This window comes from Cynocephalus volans, chromosome 17, assembly GCF_027409185.1.
Source record: "Cynocephalus volans isolate mCynVol1 chromosome 17, mCynVol1.pri, whole genome shotgun sequence".
NCBI classification, from domain to species: domain Eukaryota; kingdom Metazoa; phylum Chordata; class Mammalia; order Dermoptera; family Cynocephalidae; genus Cynocephalus; species Cynocephalus volans.
Genome location: NC_084476.1, coordinates 20,229,335 through 20,246,764, shown reverse-complemented (window position 1 = coordinate 20,246,764; position 17,430 = coordinate 20,229,335). Strand labels below are relative to the sequence as shown.

Below are 17,430 nucleotides of genomic sequence, written 5' to 3'. Positions count from 1 at the left end.
TCAACTCATGATTCTCAATAGCAACCCTACAAGGTAGCTACAATTATCTCTATTTTGCAACTGCAGAAAATGAGGCAGAGGAAGATAAAGTAACCTGTCCACTGTTACCCAGATGGTGAACGGCAGAGCTGGAATTTGAGTCAGGGAGTCCAGCGCCAGAGCCTGTGCTGCTAATGACTGGGCTATTTTGGGCTATAGGGTTCCAAAAGGCTGCATTGCCTAAAACTTCATAAGTTTTAGTTTTCTCCTTTCTCACAACTTTTTGTCTCTGCTACTTCTTTTTCCTTTTCTGCTAGTTTTAGGAGATTTTGTAGTTCTACTCACCCAGGATTTGCTCCCCCTTTGGAATTGTCCAGCATGGCCATTCTAGCTACGTGGTCCCCCACCCGTGAGGGCCTTATGCTGTCTCCAGAGTAAAGGAGATAGAACAGGGAGCTCAGTGGCCAGCTGGCCTGACTTCTAAGCCAACAGAAGAGAGGCCAGCTGCCCCCTCCCACTCCTACTCCCCCAAAATGTGTGTGTACTTTGAAAGAAGTCACCTGGGAACCAAATCCTTCTTTCTCTGAGGTTGGATTTAACTTATGTAGCCTCTGAGGCTGAATGGACTAATGTGGTATCACTTGAATTATGTCTCAAGGAATGCTGGTCCTGAACCTGTTCCTAGTTGAATAGTGTTGGGGGAGTGTAGTGTCACTTCCTATAGATTCATGCCATTCATTAACATATTAATGTCCCTGGGAAAACAGCCAGCAAAGAAATCAATGTAGCAACTTTATTTATAATAGGATTTCTCAAACCTTTTAAATTAGGGAACCCTTTCTAGAATTTTGTTCTGTTCACTAACTCCAAAGTGCTGTTGTTATTTGGAATCATTTTGACACAATATGGGTTGTTATAATGCAAAAAACCCTATGGCAGGAAATTTTGATAAGGCTATGTTGATGGTAGGGATACTTATATGTAAGGGGACTGGACATAATGTAAAGGTATTTGTTGAGCAATTTATTGGTAATATCAAAATATCTTCATGACCATGGCAACATAGCTATATCAAATTGGTGGCATCAAAATGTTCCATATCCTTTCTCTAAGCCATTTACTGTGCTCAGAACTGGGGATGAAAGGATGGTTAAGATTCAGTCTGTGACCTCCAGGAACACGTGGATTACCATGTTTGTGCGGAGTGGTGGTACTCTTCAATTAGCTGCAATGCAATGCAATGCACTGTTCCATAATTCTGGAAGAAATATTCCAGTGGCATGAACAAAGAAACCAGGGGCTATGATTCTGGTGGATGGGAGGAGGGTGAATTCACAAAATGCCACTCAGAGGAAGTGACACGTCTGCAAGGCTATGATGGATGAGGAATAGTATGCCAGGTACATAGGGGACTGTGTGAGCTAGCTATTTCAGCCTTAGCAAAGTCAAGGAGGCAGGAAAGTATATGGCATTGTTAGGACATAGCAAATGCGGACATGGTTACAGACAAAATCACGGAGGGAATAGTGGCCAGACTGTGAAGTGCTAATGTGTGCCAGCAGAAATAGTTTGGATTTACATTGGGAGGCCCTTGAGGATAGGGGAGAGCTCTAAATGGCTTTAAGCTGGGGCAAGGGATGGCCTGACCTGTGCAGAGATTGGCCTGGGCCTGTGCATGGGGTGGGGTGGGGTGGGGACTGAAAGTAGTGAGACTATTCAGGAGAGTCTGAGCCAGAGAGCGTCAGTGAAGACAGAGAGGTGCGGCATTTTGAGTATATTTTGAAGGTAGGTCGGAAGGACTTGGAATCTATGCTGGATTTCTACCATTCGTCCTTCAGATCCACCCTCAGCTCATCCTTCTCCTGCCTGATGCCTCAGCAGGTTGACTCAATAGGCCCTCTCACCTAACTTCTTACTGAGTTCAGCCAGTGGAAGTGCCAGCAGAAGGTCTGGGTGCAGGTAGAGGACTGAGGTTGGGACATTTATTCCCCTGGATCCTTTCATGCAGAGTCACCATGAGCTATTTGTATCTCTTTGACTAACGGCCACACAGCTCCATGGAATTCTCTGTCCACGTTCTTGTAACTTCACCCTCACCTTGACCTACCGACACTAATCACAGGATATTGCATATCCCCTGTTGCTTTTCTAGAATTTTCCCCCAATTTTGTGAATAGCCTCTTTTAAAACTCTCTCAGCTTGGGCATGCCACCTGTTTCCTGCTGGGATCCTCTTTGAAATTAGTTTCTTTTCTTTGGTTAGCGAGAAGAAAAAAAGTTAAACCTAATGTCCAGATCAATTAATTACTCATTGAAATGTTCAAATCATTTTTCTGACCAGACTGTACTGGTGTGTGTGTGTGTGTGTGTGTGTGTTCATGTGAGTGTGTGTATGTGAGTGTGTGCATGTGCATGTGTGTTGGGTTCCTGGGGGTTGCTACTTATCTGGCAGAGTCAGAGAAACATGTGGTCCTATCCAGCCGAAATGAGTGGATCTTAGAAGGCAAAACGATTGCTCATCTCAGCTTATCTTGGTGATCACTGTCCCTGAGCTGCTGTTTGCATAATTGAAAGCATAGCCTGTTTAAGAGAGAACTTCTAAGGAACATTGTGAGACCATGGCAGGTAATGCAGTGGGAGGCTGTGAGAAACCTATAGGCAGAAGGGGGATTCTATCTACTCAGGACTGTCTGTATGATGGCAGGTGGATAAAAAAAAAGACTCAGAAGGTCCCTTCCAGTCTGTGAGTTTATACTTGTTTACACATGCCTTTGGAACTGTAGGATGCACTTCAAGACCCCTATAACATAGATAGTTTGTTTATAGCTTAAATTATATTGTTCTATTTTTAATACAAGTGGCAATGATAGTGCCAGAGAATATCTAGAAAGCACCTACAAGGAGGCCTCAACACTGCTACTAGCCAGAAATGTATTTCAGGACATTTATTGGCACCAAGATAAAGTTACTAAGCCAGTTACTAAGCCAGCTCCTAACCCATGCCAGGCCAATGAGTCCTTCACTAGGATTTTTCAAAATGCAACTCAAGGAAGAGAAGCATCCATCTTTGGTAGTAGGAGGCATGCAATACTTGGGGACTCATGATTATCACAACCCCTACTATAGCAGGGTCACAGAATGGGGGAAGTAGCTATGCTATAGGAGAGAATGAAGCCATTATACAATGATGCAGAGAGGGCAAAGTCCTAATATCATGTAATTCTCTCAAACTCCCTCATCCCTGTGGCTGAGCTGATTTCCCACCCTTCCCACAACATCATTCCAATATAGTTGCCATGAAGCTCATTTGAATTGGGTCTCTCTCCCCTGAAACCAAAATTATCTTGACTAATGCAGAACAGAAAGCCTCCATGTAGCAGGGGCAAGGTGGCATGATGGATGGAGAAAACATCTTGAGGTCAGAGGTCTATGTTCAAATTCCAATTCGTCCCCTTACCAGCTGTGCTGCTTAAGGTCTTAGAATGTCAGCTTCCTCGTCTGTGAAGAGGCAGATAAAAGTAGCCTTGACATCAGAAGATGACTCTAAGAATCACGTATAGGAAGCCGAGTGGAAGGCTTCAGCCCAAAATGTTATTTATTGCTGTCTTCAGTCTGGGGTCAGGCTTCAAACCCAGGTACCCCCCAGTCCAGCATACTTGCCAAAAACCATACTTTCATGTCTCTCTTTTTAATCTAAAGATCTGCAGATCTGTCTCAACATCAGAAGTCCCATTTGAAAAGTGTTTAACGTCTAATGCAGATATAACAAGTCGTTTCTCAGTTTCACTGTATCTGCAAAGCCTTCTATAATTCAACATCAAATATTTATTATTACATTTATTAAAGTTTTAATAATTTAGCACCTCCTTCATGTAAGAGAGAAGCTTAGTTAACTGGTGCCCCTTTATCCAGCCTGGGTCACTTCGGTATTTGTATTCCAAAGTCTCCATTTGAGTTCCATTTAGCAGAGGCTGTATCTTGAGCCCTCCACCCGAGCTGACAGTCTGTGCATGCTCCAGCCTCCCCAGTGGCAAAGACTAACAGAAATCTGGTGCTGAAAAGTGTTTAAGGAGATTTACTGAGCCTGGGCAGAAACTCATCCTAATAGACTTCACTTTTATTATGAGCGCTAAACTAAAATGGGGGAAAATATATATGTCTCCAGGCTCACTGGCTGAATGACAGGCAGTGAGGCTGTGAAGAGACGAGTGTGTGAGTAGATCCATCTGGTAGGGAGCATGGTGGCCTTTATAGTAATGCTTGCCAGAGGGCCCTCATTCACCTATAAAAGGGGGGTGGTGCAGGGCAAATTCTAATGTCCAAATTCCATGAACTCAGCTGTGAGTTACTAAGTCTCTCCCTTTCCACATTTAATATTTCTTCTCATAGTTGCATAAAGAACACAATCATTCAATAGATCAAATGGTCAACAAGAACTAAGACAGAAAGTCCAGCGAGCCTATCCCTTCATCTCACAGAGAATCCTCTTGTCTAAACAAGACCCAGCATTTACTGAGCATTCACCAAAAAACCTGAGTTCAAGTCCTGATTCTGCAACTTAATGCCCATGTTACATTGCACAAATAACTTATGGTTTGTATGCCTGTTTCCTCATCTGTAAATAACAGTAACTACATCATTGAGTTGTTGTAAGGAGTCAGAATTAACACATGTAAATCACTTAGACAGGGCCTGACACAAAATGCTCAATAAATGCTAGTCATTTTTATTGATGACGATGGGGCTAAAAGTTTAAATGTGTTATCTCATTCAATTCTCAAAAACATCCAAAAATATAGTATTCATTATCATTCCCCTTAACAGATAGGAAACCGAGGCTTGAAAAGTTTAAGCAACTTACCCAAGGTCAGCTAGTAAGTGGTGGAGCTGGATTTGAACCCAGGAAAATCCAGAGCCCATGCTACTTCCTTTTCCCAGTACTCTTCTGTTTCTAGCAGGTGAGTGGGTGGCCTATTGAAGTTCTCTTGCCTTTGGGAAAGGAACATTTGGGAGAGCTGGGGGGAAGCATAATGGACTGGAGATTCTACCTAATATGGGCTGAGGAAGCCCACACACACACACATATTAACAAAATCTGCTGAGGTTGTCAGGAATGCAAAGGCAAGAAATCTGATTTCTCTAATAGGAGGGAGGCATCCTGAGTATTATATGACATGAGACCTGTATCAAGGACCTTCCCCCAGACTCTGCTGCCTGGATCCTTCCTAAGCCAGGTCCCCCGTATAATGCATCAACTGGCCGATCCCCTCTCCTGCCAACCCCACATGATTTGCTGCCTCTACCCTCCCTTGGTTCTGCCATTGATGCCGAATGTGAGCCAGAAAGAGGAGGCAGACACTTCTCTATGCTGCTTCTGCACCATGAACATCTTATCACCTTTCACACTGCACTGTATGGTTATTTCCCTGCCTGTCCTACAGTTCCTACCACTTCTAAAACTTCCCATTCATTGAACACCAATTACATGTAAAGTGCTATACTAGTTACTCTTCATACACTACAGGATCTTAACAAACACCAAGTGAGGGAAACATGCTAATGTCCGTCTTCCAGTTTTTGACATTGAGGCTCCAAGAGGTGAACTGATTTGTACCAGGAAATACAGGTAGCAAATTGTGGAGCCAGGATTCATATCCAGGCCTGTATGATCCCAAAGCCTACACTCCTTCCTACCTCTTCTTCCCATTATGGTCTTTACATTTCCAGAGGTGAGCACAATGTCCATCACACAGGGAAGAGCCTAGTTTGCAATGGCAGAGGATTTTATCTTAAGATGTACAGCCCAAGTTTCCAGAACATACTGTTCCTGACTAGGGATACTGCCTGGGCCCAAGTCAGATTCCAGCATCTGGAGCACTCACACAGGAGCATCACTGGGGACACTGGAGCAGTGAAGACACGTCCTCAAGTGCCCTCAGCATCTTTGCTGACTCCACTAGTCCAGGTGGTCCATGGCTAAGAATAGAGAGAGAAGCAAGGAGAACATACCATGTGCATTCTGTCTCCTTCTTCAGTGCATCCTCTGTCATGTGCTGCTTGGCTTTGCACTGCAGCCAGGTTGAACTGAAGTTCCCTCACCAGGCTTGCCACTTCAAGGCCCTGTGCCTTGCTCAAGGAGAGAATGTCTGTGGTTTTCTCTCGTTCGATATCCATTTGCTGCCTGTCCTGATGTTTCCCTGGGAAACTATCCTACCAGTAAGGTTCCCCTCATCCTTGCTGGTTTCAGGGGTGGGTTGGTGACCCAGTTCTTGCTAATTAGAGCACTCTGTCCCTTCAGGCATTGATTTGGGATATCGGAAAATGTCCCAAAATAGGCCAAATAGAGGCATCATGGTTTAAAGATGAGGAACACGGACTCAAGATTCAGACTCTCAGGATTCAAATCCTGGTTCTGCCACTTACTGGCCATGTGACCTTGGGCAATTATACAACCTCTCTGTGCCTCAGTTTCCTCATGCATTAATTGGAGCTAATAATGGGTGAAGATTAAGTGAGCTCATTTTAGTAAAGTACTTGGAATAGTGTCACGTAAAGATGAGCTATTATTGCTGCTACTCAGTAACAGGGTGTTTGCTTACATTGCTGGGAAACAGGCCATCTCTTTACCCTGGTTATGCTAAACTAAGGTTGTAGCCTGGAGTAGTCAGCCAAAGCATGCCTGAAAAGGACATCAACTCAGAGAAAAAACAGAGATGAAGGGTGAAAGAGATGAAAATACTGATTCCCAACAACATGAGGAACATATAAATCCTGCTATGCCAAAAGCCATTGCCACCTGGAGTTTTCCTATTCAAGCCAGGTGACCCATTCCTTATTTTGCTACCTCATGCATTTGTACTCAAACTTTAGTGGACATTAGAATCGCCTGAGGACTTAAACCAGATTGCTGGGCCCACCTCCAAAATACTTGAGTCAGTAGGTGTATTATTTTCCTGTGGCTTCTGTAACAAATTACCACAAACTGGGATGGTTTAAAACAAGCAGAAGGCTGAAATCAGTATTGCTGGGCTGAATCAACTTGTCAGCAAGGCCACACTCCCTCTGGAAGCTCCGAGAGGAATCTGCTCTTTGTCTCCTCCAGCTTCTGGTGGCTGATGGCACCCCCAGCTTGTGGCTGTACCACTCCAGTCTTGCTCCATCTTCACATTGCCCTCTCCTGTGTGTGTCAAATCTCTTTCTGCTTTTCTATTATAGGGCACTTGTTATTGTACTTTGGGCCCATCCAGGTAATACAGGATAATCAATATCTCAAATTCTTAATAACGTTTGCAAAGATCCTTTTACCAAATGACGTAACATTTACAAGTTCTAAGGATTAGGATACGATGCCTTTGGGGGTCACTATGAGTCTACCATTGACGGAGTCGGAGAATTTGCATTTCTAACAAGTTTCCAGGTGATGCTGATGCTACTGGTCTAGTGACCACACTTTGAGAACCAGTGACCTAATGACTTCTTGCTAATACTTCAAAATTTGGCTCGGAGGTTCTGCCCTAGTTTATTTTCTGTTGCTTATAACAGAACACATGAAACTAGGTAATTAGTAATAATTTAAAAAGGTGTTTATTTCTTACAGTTCTTGCTTCTGGGAAATCCAATGTCGGGGGCTGGGGGGGTGCATCTGGTGAGAGCCCTCTTGCTGGTAGGGACTCTGCAGGGTCTGGAGACAGCACGAGGTAGCACATAGCCAGAGGACAGAGCATGTTAGCGTCCTCACTCCAGTCTCTCTTCCTCTTCTTATAAAGCTACCAGTTCCACTCCCGTGATAACTCACTAATCCATTAACCCATTAATCCATTAATCATGAACGAATTAATCCAATCATGAGGGCAGAGTCTTCATGATCCAGTCACCACTTAAAGGCTGCACCTCTCAATACTGCAACATTGGGGATTAAGTTTCAACATGAGCTTTGGAGGGGACAAACATTCTAACCATAGCAGGTCTTCTCTTCTGTGAGCCCTTCCTTTTAGCCCCCAGGTAATTTAAAGGGCTTCCACCTTTGTGTCCTTTCTCTGCCTTCAACTTTCCCTCTATCCCCTCCAACTGTCACAAAGTATGACATCATTTTGTTTGCAGTTTTGTTTCATTTAATACACTGAGATCCTTGTTTTATTATTTTCTATCTCTAATACTTAGCCTGGCATACAGTAAGTGTTCAATAAATTCTCAGTAATTGGAATTGAAAAGTCAAAAGAACAAGGAGACATTCTTAGTACTATTCAGAACGAATTCAATGTGAAAACTGTCACCAAATGAGCAATGCTAGCTTGCATTCTGATATCCCATTATTCTTTCAACATTGTTCAGGAATTAACAGTTTTTCACCATTTCATTTTCATTGATTTGGGATCATAGAAAAATCACTGAGGGGCTCCAAAAGGTGGATATTGTGCATGAGTATCATTCCAATTATAATAGCTATTCTCACATTTCTTTGACGAGAACCAATCTCAAGTGAAAATGTGGAAGAGGCCCAGTATGTAGCAATGTGTTGTTAGTATCATTTGTTCCATCTCTCAGGTCAGTCTCTTGTTCCATGCTTCTTGCTACACCATGAGACTCCTGAAAGCAGAGGTGGGCCTTATTCATCTCTGTATTTCCGTGGTACCCGGCACATAGGAGGAGCCCAGCTAAGCTTTTTCAGAATTGAATGGAATCTGTATGCAATTTGGCATCATTAGTGTCTCCAATGCTAAAAGTCTCATTCCCAGAAGCTTCCTGCTGAGACAGGCTGGAGAATGGGAGCTACCCAGAGCTTCTCTTCTTTAGTTCTTCAACCTCTCAGACTTAAAAGCCTTCCCTCCCACCTTAGATTCCACACTGCCAAATCGTATCCACAATTCATAGTTAATTGCCAATGTTCTCTCTCCTGGAAATATTTGCCAAATCCCTTTGATCAGATATTTCATCTTTCGTTTCCACAACCCCAAAGTGCTTGACATCTACTCCATATATGGCCCTTCATCCATTTTTAACTATGTCCACGTACATGAAGCTGCAGACCTAACATACTATACTAGAACTTATATACTCAATTAATTCTTCCTCAAACCCCATGATGAGAGGGTTACTGTGAGCACTTAATACTAAGATACTATTGATTTTAAGATGAATAATAGATTGGATGTAGTCTTTCAGCAAAAGAAAGGCAAAATAATTGAAAGAGAAAAAAATTACTATGCTATAGTAACAAGTATCATAACTAATGCTTTTACAGAATTTACCATGTGCCAAACTCATTTTTTGCATATATTATGTCATTTAATCCTCAACATCCCTTTATATGATATGTAGTCACATGTCACATAATGACATTTTGGTCAACGACAGACTGCATATGCATGTTGTTAGGGGATATACCTGCATATATCGCCTAACAACAGCATTTCTCAAAATGTATCCCCATTGTTAAGCAACACATGACTGTAAATAATTTTCTATCCCCCTTATACCTCAGGTGGAACTCACCTACAAAAAGCTCCTGCAGTAAGCAAATGGTGAAGTGAGGATTTGAACTCAGTCAGTTCAGTTGGGCTCTGTAACCTATGTCCTTAAGGAATGAACTTTGTTTAATCAAAATATAGCATACATAGAGAGAAGTGTGCAGCTTGATGAATTTTCAGAGAGTGAAAACACCCACGTAACCACATCAGCATCACGTACACCCCTCATTCTTCCCCAGTTACTGCCCCCTCCGTCATCCAAAGGCAATCCTTATCCTTTCCTCTAATATCATAGATTAGTTTTTACTGATTAGTAAAACTAGCTTTGCTATCTTTACATAAACATATATATTCTTTTGTGTCTGGCCTCCATAATTCAGTATTATATTTGTGAGATTTATCCATGGTGCTATGTGTGGTTGCTGTGTGTTCATTCATATTCATTGTTAATAGTATTTCACTGTATGATTATTCCATAATTTATTTAACTACTTTTTGCTGATGGACGTTTGTGGGGTTTTTTTTGTTTTGTTTTTTTCAGGTCTCTGGCAGTACTGTTAGAATTTTTATAAGTATCATTTATGGTACATGTTTCTGTTAGGCATATTCTTAGGGGTGGAATTGATGGGTTATAGTGTATGTATATGTCCAAGTTTAGTGGGTTTTCCTCAATGATTTACATAGTGGTCAGACTAATTTATATTCCCACTATAGGGATATGAAAGCTCCAGTTGCTCCTCATCCTCACTTAAATTTGTTATTATTAGTTGTTTTAAACTTAGCTGCCTCAGTGGGTCACATAGTCTGTATATTTGACTACAAAGTTCTACTGCCTCCTGTAGCATGAGGTCCCATACTTTCTCAAGAATTTATCAAAGACTAAAAATCAAAGAATCAACTTGCAATGCACCTTCAAATTTTCTGTTCCAATCCTACTGTAATTCTTACCTTCTATCTCCCTTTGACTGTTTTTCCACACAATCTTTCCCCTGATCTCTCTGTTGTGATTCCACAGCAGTATGATTGGCTATCTATAATTATGATCTGTTATTTATTAATTTCTAATGTATCAACTGACTGGAACTTATTAATTCTTTAAATGCCCAGGATATGCTTGCTTGTGCAATGTCAAGTCACATCAGACAAGGTTTATTAGGGCAGCTTAGAAGACTCAATCTGTGCAGTGCAGATTCTTTCAAATGGTAATGATTACAATCTTTTATCCACCATTGCAGATCAGGGTTGAAACTTGGTTTCATCACTTACTAGTAAAGGCATCACCTTTAGGCTTCAGTTTTTTAAATTTATTTTTTGATACATAAAATGAAAATAATATCACCTCATGGGGCTGATGTAAGGAGGTAATAAGACAATATTAGTAGTCTATTTGTCACATAGGAACATGATGGATGGATATAAGCTGTTGTTTTCATTACACTCTGTGAGGAAGGCATGTTATTATCCCCATTTTGCAGACAAAGAAATGGAAACTTAGAGAATTAAGCTTGGCTGGGATTGAATAGTTCACACATGGCAGAGATGGGATTCTAACCCAGTACTAACCAACTCCAGAGTGACTGTTACCATCAGCCAGTCTGACAGCTGTATCTTTTATATCTTTGTGGAAATCCTGAATGCATTGTCAACAGTACAGATCTCTGAGATACGCTAGTGGAGACCGTCTTTCAGCTGATTTCTGACAAGGTAATTGGGTCTCTTTGAGAACCGTCCTTCAACCAGATGGTCCATGCTCCATCTTTAAAATATGTAACGCAGAGAAACCTTAACACATGCTTTACTAAAATCTCACCTACTTTAATTCTATCAATAATGGAAACAATGATATCTTCCATGAATCAACGTGTGTGTTTGTGTGTGTGTGTGAAACCATCTTAGTTCCTTACTTCCTAGTAATTAATGCTTAATTTCCTAAGTGCTATCCTATTATTAACCTATCTTTTTCAAAACAACCTCTTTTGGAAATGTTAATAGCTTGAAAAAGCATGCTCACATGCTTCGTCCCTCCAAGTGAAAGTTGACAAGGGGAGGGTAAATGCACTGCAAAGTGGAGAGTTGGGTTCCAGGAGCTTTCTATCAAGATGCCATGTACATACTGAGAACATCTTGATTCAGAAAGACCCAAAGGCAGTGATGGAGGGGTAGAATAAGAGTCTCTGCTATTTAGGGGAGACATGTTTTAACCCTAGTTCATAAGCAAATAAGCTGTGTGCAAGCTAGTTTAGAAGTAAAACTAGTCAATTTTTTGGTGACATCAAAATTTCTAGAATACTTTCCCTGATCAAAATGGAAGGAAAAAAAAAAAAAAAAAAAAACACCCTCCACTAGAAAACTCCAGAATAGTGTGCTAGGAGCACATCTAGGACCATTTACTTAATTAAATCAATAAACATTTAGTAGATGTCCAATATGTGCTAGGAACTAGAGATTAAAAGGCTAAATAAGTTATTTTCCTTCACCTTGAGAAATGCACCACATAATGGGTCAGAATGATATGCAAGCAACTAATTGAACACAGTAGAGTAAGTCTATAATGAAATTAGCTACAAGGTACAAGGCACATTAGGAGAAATGTAGTCTTTAACCTTCCGTGAGTAAAGAAATAAAAGATCTGACCTGGACATTTAGAAATCATGAATTAGCCCAAAGTCCATCCCTGGTACCAGAGTCACAACAGAAAGCATCTCATTCTCGAACCTTTTGCCTTCATGAGTTTCCCATACATAGTTAAGTAATGACCTTTTATAAGATAAGGTAATGATCCCATGATGAGCCAGATAATGTGTTAGCCTCTAATATTTTATATAAACCCAAAAGGAGAGCAATGCTGTTGAGATGTAATGCATTGAGGCACAGAGATAGAGGACAGTTTTAGGAATTTAGAAGCATGGCATATTTGGCAGTGTTATTTACATCACTTGGGCAATTACCAACATCAATAGGAGAGCACTCCTTACAGGAGTTCCTGGGATCCTGAAGCAGAGAGGCTTCAAGAAGTCTTTGGAACGGGGTACTGGAGCCGACTTCCCTACCTGACATCTGCAGGGTCTTCCGTGACAAGCACATCGGTCTTGCAGCTGGCCAGGGGGTTGATGGACAGCTCCACAGGTGGAACCACGAAGCTTTTGCTGACAGGAAGCCAGAGGCCTTGGCCCAAGCTGAAAGTAGACCTGTAATGTAAGAGTTTCCATTGTGGAACTCCCTGGGAAGCAGAGAGTAAACAGAAAAAAGGGGCCCCACTTTCTATCCCTTCTATAAGACATTTTCTCATTTCTCCACCCAACTGAGTCCCCTGCATTCCCCAAGGCACATTGTGGGCCAACTTTGCCCAGACTTGGACGATCATTTCTTAAATCTGATACTCATTTAGTCCACACATTGATTTGTATTGCTTGCTTTCTTTTCCAGAGTAAACAGTAGACTCTGTGAGGATAGGGACAAGTTCAGCTCTGCTTTTTCTAGCAGTTTTGATATCCAGCAGAGGAGTTCCACAAATGACTACTAAGTCAGCAGGGGCAGTCCAGTACAAAGGTTAAGAGCATGGACTCTGAGTCAATTCGAACCAAGAATTGATTCCCAGTTTTGCCACTTAATTTTCTGTATGTCTTTATCTTCTTAAGTACTGAAGTTTTACACAAGATTTCATAGAAGTGGTGGGAAGAGGATCTACGGCTACAGAATATTTTTGAACCACACGACTAGATTATCGGTAATGTCTCCTCCAGTTCAGATATTTGATTCTGTAAGTCTAGATGCTAGACAAATGGCAATGAGGTTCCCATAGCAACTTGGGCCATGATGGCACATTAGTGCCAATGAGAGTTCTGTTGTACTCAGTGCAGCGCAGAGGGGCACAAGCTGCATAGACTGAGGATGCATGGCTGCACCTTCCTGTCAGACCTTTCTCTACTCCCCAGAATCATGCCCAAAAGGACTGTAAACTCACCTGAGAATCTTTTCTGGGGCTTGCTCCCCTGTCACCAAATCATAGCCCCTCTCAAGTGTTGTGTAAGGCCAAGGTCTATGGGAAGAGAAGAGAAAGGGAAAGAAAAGGGGAGGGGAGATGGTATTAGTCGGAAGCAGGTGGAATTCATATGTGGACACAGCTCAAGAGTAGTTTTATATCCAAATTTTGCAGAAATAATTATTGGACAGGTCTATTTACAATATGAAAGAATATCTCCATTTTATGGAAAGACTTAGCATTTTTATAAAGTTCACTTGTCCATTTAGAAGTTTATGTACAAAAACCCAACTCTCGTTCTTTGTTAGTCCACTTAAAATAGTGTCCACTGATTACTTCCTGTTTGGGCGGGTGACTTAAACATCAGCTTTTGTTCTGCAGAAGATTTATCAGTCATGTACCTTTAATATTAAAATATGATTTGGTGGGAAAGTAGGATTCATTTCCCAATGGGTTTTGCAGGAACACAATGGTTGAAGAGAAACTCCTCTTTGTGGAGATTGTTTGGGTATCTGGTAACAGAATAGAGGAGGTGGAAATAGGTTCTCCACTGTCCCAGCCCTGATGTCCTCTATCACTCACCCTTCACTCTGTCCCCAGTCACTGCGCACACACAGATGTCTGTGAACGGGGTCAGGAGCATAGCCTTCATGACAGCTGCACTCTCCTATAAGCAAAAAGAGAAAATAATCCTGTGAAACAGGGTCTCCCCAAATCAGCTTCTCTCTGGTTTCCTTGTTTTCCTAGGAAATAAAATGAACTGCCTAGTTCTAGAAAAAGCTCATGAAAAGGGGTTGTTCTGATCCATTAAACACTGTGGTTAATAAGGAGTTTGTTCATTTGTTCATTCACTCATTTATTCATTCAATAAGTCCTGGCCACGTTCTGCTAAGCTCTCAGCTCATCACTGGAGATAGAGATCAAAGGTGCAACACAGACACCAGAGGAGCTCACAACTTAAAACAGGAAAACAAGAAGTGGCCAGGCAGCCACAAATGGAGGTCCTATTTTCAAAAACTTAAATTATAATAAAGTGTACTTACTCTAAAAGTGCAATCAGAAAATCAAATTCTCTCCACCTGAATGAACAAATCTTGACCTTCCTTAAACCCCAGATCAAATGCTACCTCCTCCAAGAAATCTTTGTTTTCCCCTTTGGGAAAAATCTCCTGGTTCTATTTGGTTATGTTTTTGCTGTTTATTGATTTTTAAATTGGTTTTTCTCTCCTTTCCTTCTCTCCCTGCTGTCTCCTCTCCTGTTTTTCCTCTTCTCCCCTTTCGTCCCCTCCCCTTTCGTTCATTTCCCTTCTATTATCCATCCATGCACCCATGCATCCATCAATCTATGCATCCAAACTCCATCCATGGATTCATCCATCCCTTCATGCATGCATGCATCCATCATTTTTTTTTTTTTTCTGGCCATGTTTTATGCCTGGTTGCATAAATGCTTGCTAGCATTCCACACTGCCTTAAGTATATTCTCCCATTTTTCAAGTTCATTTCAAGTTGGCCAGCACACGTCTCATTTCCTAGTATATCCTCAAAGTTCAAAACCCTACAAGGGTTTTTGGAAGTGCTTTGTCCTAACTCCTTGCAATTAACATTTCTGCTCTACTGTACAGTTCTTAAGATAGGGGAATATTTTTGATTCAACGAGTTACTGTTTTTCTTTTCTAGTATGTATTTGTGGGATGTTCACAGATGCTTTAACAAAAAGAGATTCTATAAAAAAAAATAAGTTTGGGAAATGCAATACTATTCCTTAGACCCAGTATAGTATGATTTTCCATGAAAGTGATATGTATACAATTTTCCCCAAACTTATTTCACCTTGGGAGGCTTGCTGGTGGACTAACTCAAAGGATTAGCATCCTGTGGAACACATGTTGGGAAATGCTGGTAGGAACTTCCTTGGTTCAGCCTACTGCCTAGAACAGAATAGGTGTTCACCCAGGTGAGTTGAATGAATAGTTAACTGCATATTGTGACTTTGCAAAAATTCCAGGCTATTGCTGTTGGGTTGCCTTCTTTCTTATCTTCTGGTGATCACACACTCAACACACAGATGAACCTGCAATCCTTCCATCCTACAGTGATTCTGATTGACCTGACTCAAGAGTTTTCAAATTATGTTCATGGAAATGTATTGTTCAATTGTGGAGATTTAGGGGTTATGCAAATTTTAGATTTTAATTTTCTTTAAAAAGTGTCATTTTCAATTTAAAAAAAAGAAAAAAAGAAAGGATAAACACTCAGATGTCACATGCCAGAATCAGGATACTGGAGAGCCTGATAACATTGACTTAGGATGCCAGGTAAACTTATTTTATGCAACCTCGAAAAAAAAAATAGTCTACTGTCATCTTTGTTTCATAGAAAAGGACACTGAGACTGAGTCAAAGTGTTCACAAGTCCATGCTATTTGCAACTACATATCTTGTAAATCAGGATTTTCTCAACCTGTGCAACCAAAACAAAACATAGTAAACAGAATATAGGCTAACACAGATTTCACAACTATCACTCATAATTCTTGATTTAAAAATGTTTGTATTCATCAAATACCCTTATCATTTTCACTGATGAATTATAAATGCTATACATTTGACCTTCTATGAAGCAGTTTGAGTATTTTGATAAAATACTCTAACTTGTTTTATACAATGCACTGCTGTTTAATCTTTGTATCCGCCACACCTAGTAAGGACAGGAAGTCTTCAAAAGTTCATGGAAAGATTAGTATTATCTTTTAATTCTACATTTCCACAAACTTTTTGAAGTACCCTCATATTTGGCAAATAGCCTGGGCTCCATAAACATTGGTTAAACCTAAATGGTAGTAAGACAGAATGTGGAGTGAAGAATGGGTCAGAGATAGTATTGAAAATATTCAGAGTAAGGTTATTGCAAGACAGAAATAGAGACAGAAGGGAGAGATCTACCTTTCCTCTTCTCTGCATATACCTGGTGAATAAGGAAGGGGCTGCTCACAGGCAGAAATGTAACTCTCCCCTCTAACATCATGCCCAGGATCTTCCACCGAGTTGAAGTGCTGTAAAGTAAGTATGTGCAACCTAATGGACTGATTGTTGCCAGAGGTAAGGGAAATGGAGGAACGGGCTGAGAGCCTTGAATTTGGATGGGGATAGTTTACCAAAGGGGGGAGTGATGCGAGTCACTAATGATGTGTTAAAATGCAACAGTCCCTTCATGAAATATTCACCACTTTAAACACATCTAATATTAAAGATTAAAAGTCCTAGGATTTGTCCTCGAGACTCTCAAGACTGATTTATGATCTGCCACAAGCCACAGACCTCATGATTCATAATGGGAGAGGTAAAATGGTTACTTCTGGCTGGAGTGGGCAAGGGGGTAGGGGACAAGGGCGATCTTTCTTCTTTATGGGAGGGCAAAGGCTGAGGTTCCTATCTCTCCTATCAGTGACTCTGCAGGAAAGGACACAGTTCATTTCCCCCCCCTCCCTCTTTTTGGGAAGTATTGGTGAGAATGAGAATTTGCACTCAAAGGGTGCTGCTGTATTTTTCTCTCTCCTCCTGTGTGCTTACTAGGCACATTTTTCCTGGCTCAGAATGGATCATTAATTACTGATACTCATTACACAACAAATATGTATTTTTCAGATGAGAGGCATTCACCCTGGGGGCCCCTATAATGCTGCCTCAGATTAGGAAGCAGGCAGAGGGAAAAGCCTACGAGCGCTGGAGGTCGGCAGACCTGGGTCCCACACTTACATTCTCTCTTACTAGTCATGTGGCCTTAGGTGAGCTGCTTCACCATTTTGGGTCTCAGTTTTCTCATCCGATCAATGGGGACGACAGTTATGTCTCTCTCACAGAGCTGATGTAGAATAAATTGAATTAGTGAATAGTAAAGCCAATGGCCCAGGTACAAAATGAGTTGATGTTCAGCAAATTAGTTTTCTCCACTTTCTCTTTTATTGCAACACAACCCCTAGGTTCTGGTATATACTCACATA

At 41.2% G+C, this 17,430-nt stretch overlaps 1 protein-coding gene across 3 annotated transcripts in view; it reads right to left on the bottom strand.

The window, feature by feature from the left end:
- ASTN2 (astrotactin 2) overlaps positions 1-17,430 on the bottom strand; it is a 902,747-nt gene that overhangs the window by 465,034 nt on the left and 420,283 nt on the right. For 2 of the 3 annotated variants that reach the window (XM_063082086.1, XM_063082088.1), the window contains 3 exons: positions 14,010-14,094; positions 13,410-13,484; positions 12,496-12,633 (listed from right to left, as the gene is read on the bottom strand). In XM_063082086.1, coding sequence (XP_062938156.1) covers positions 12,496-12,633; positions 13,410-13,484; positions 14,010-14,094 — 298 coding nt within the window. The remainder of the gene's footprint in view (positions 1-12,495; positions 12,634-13,409; positions 13,485-14,009; positions 14,095-17,430) is intronic. The other variant, XM_063082087.1, reaches the window with a different exon arrangement.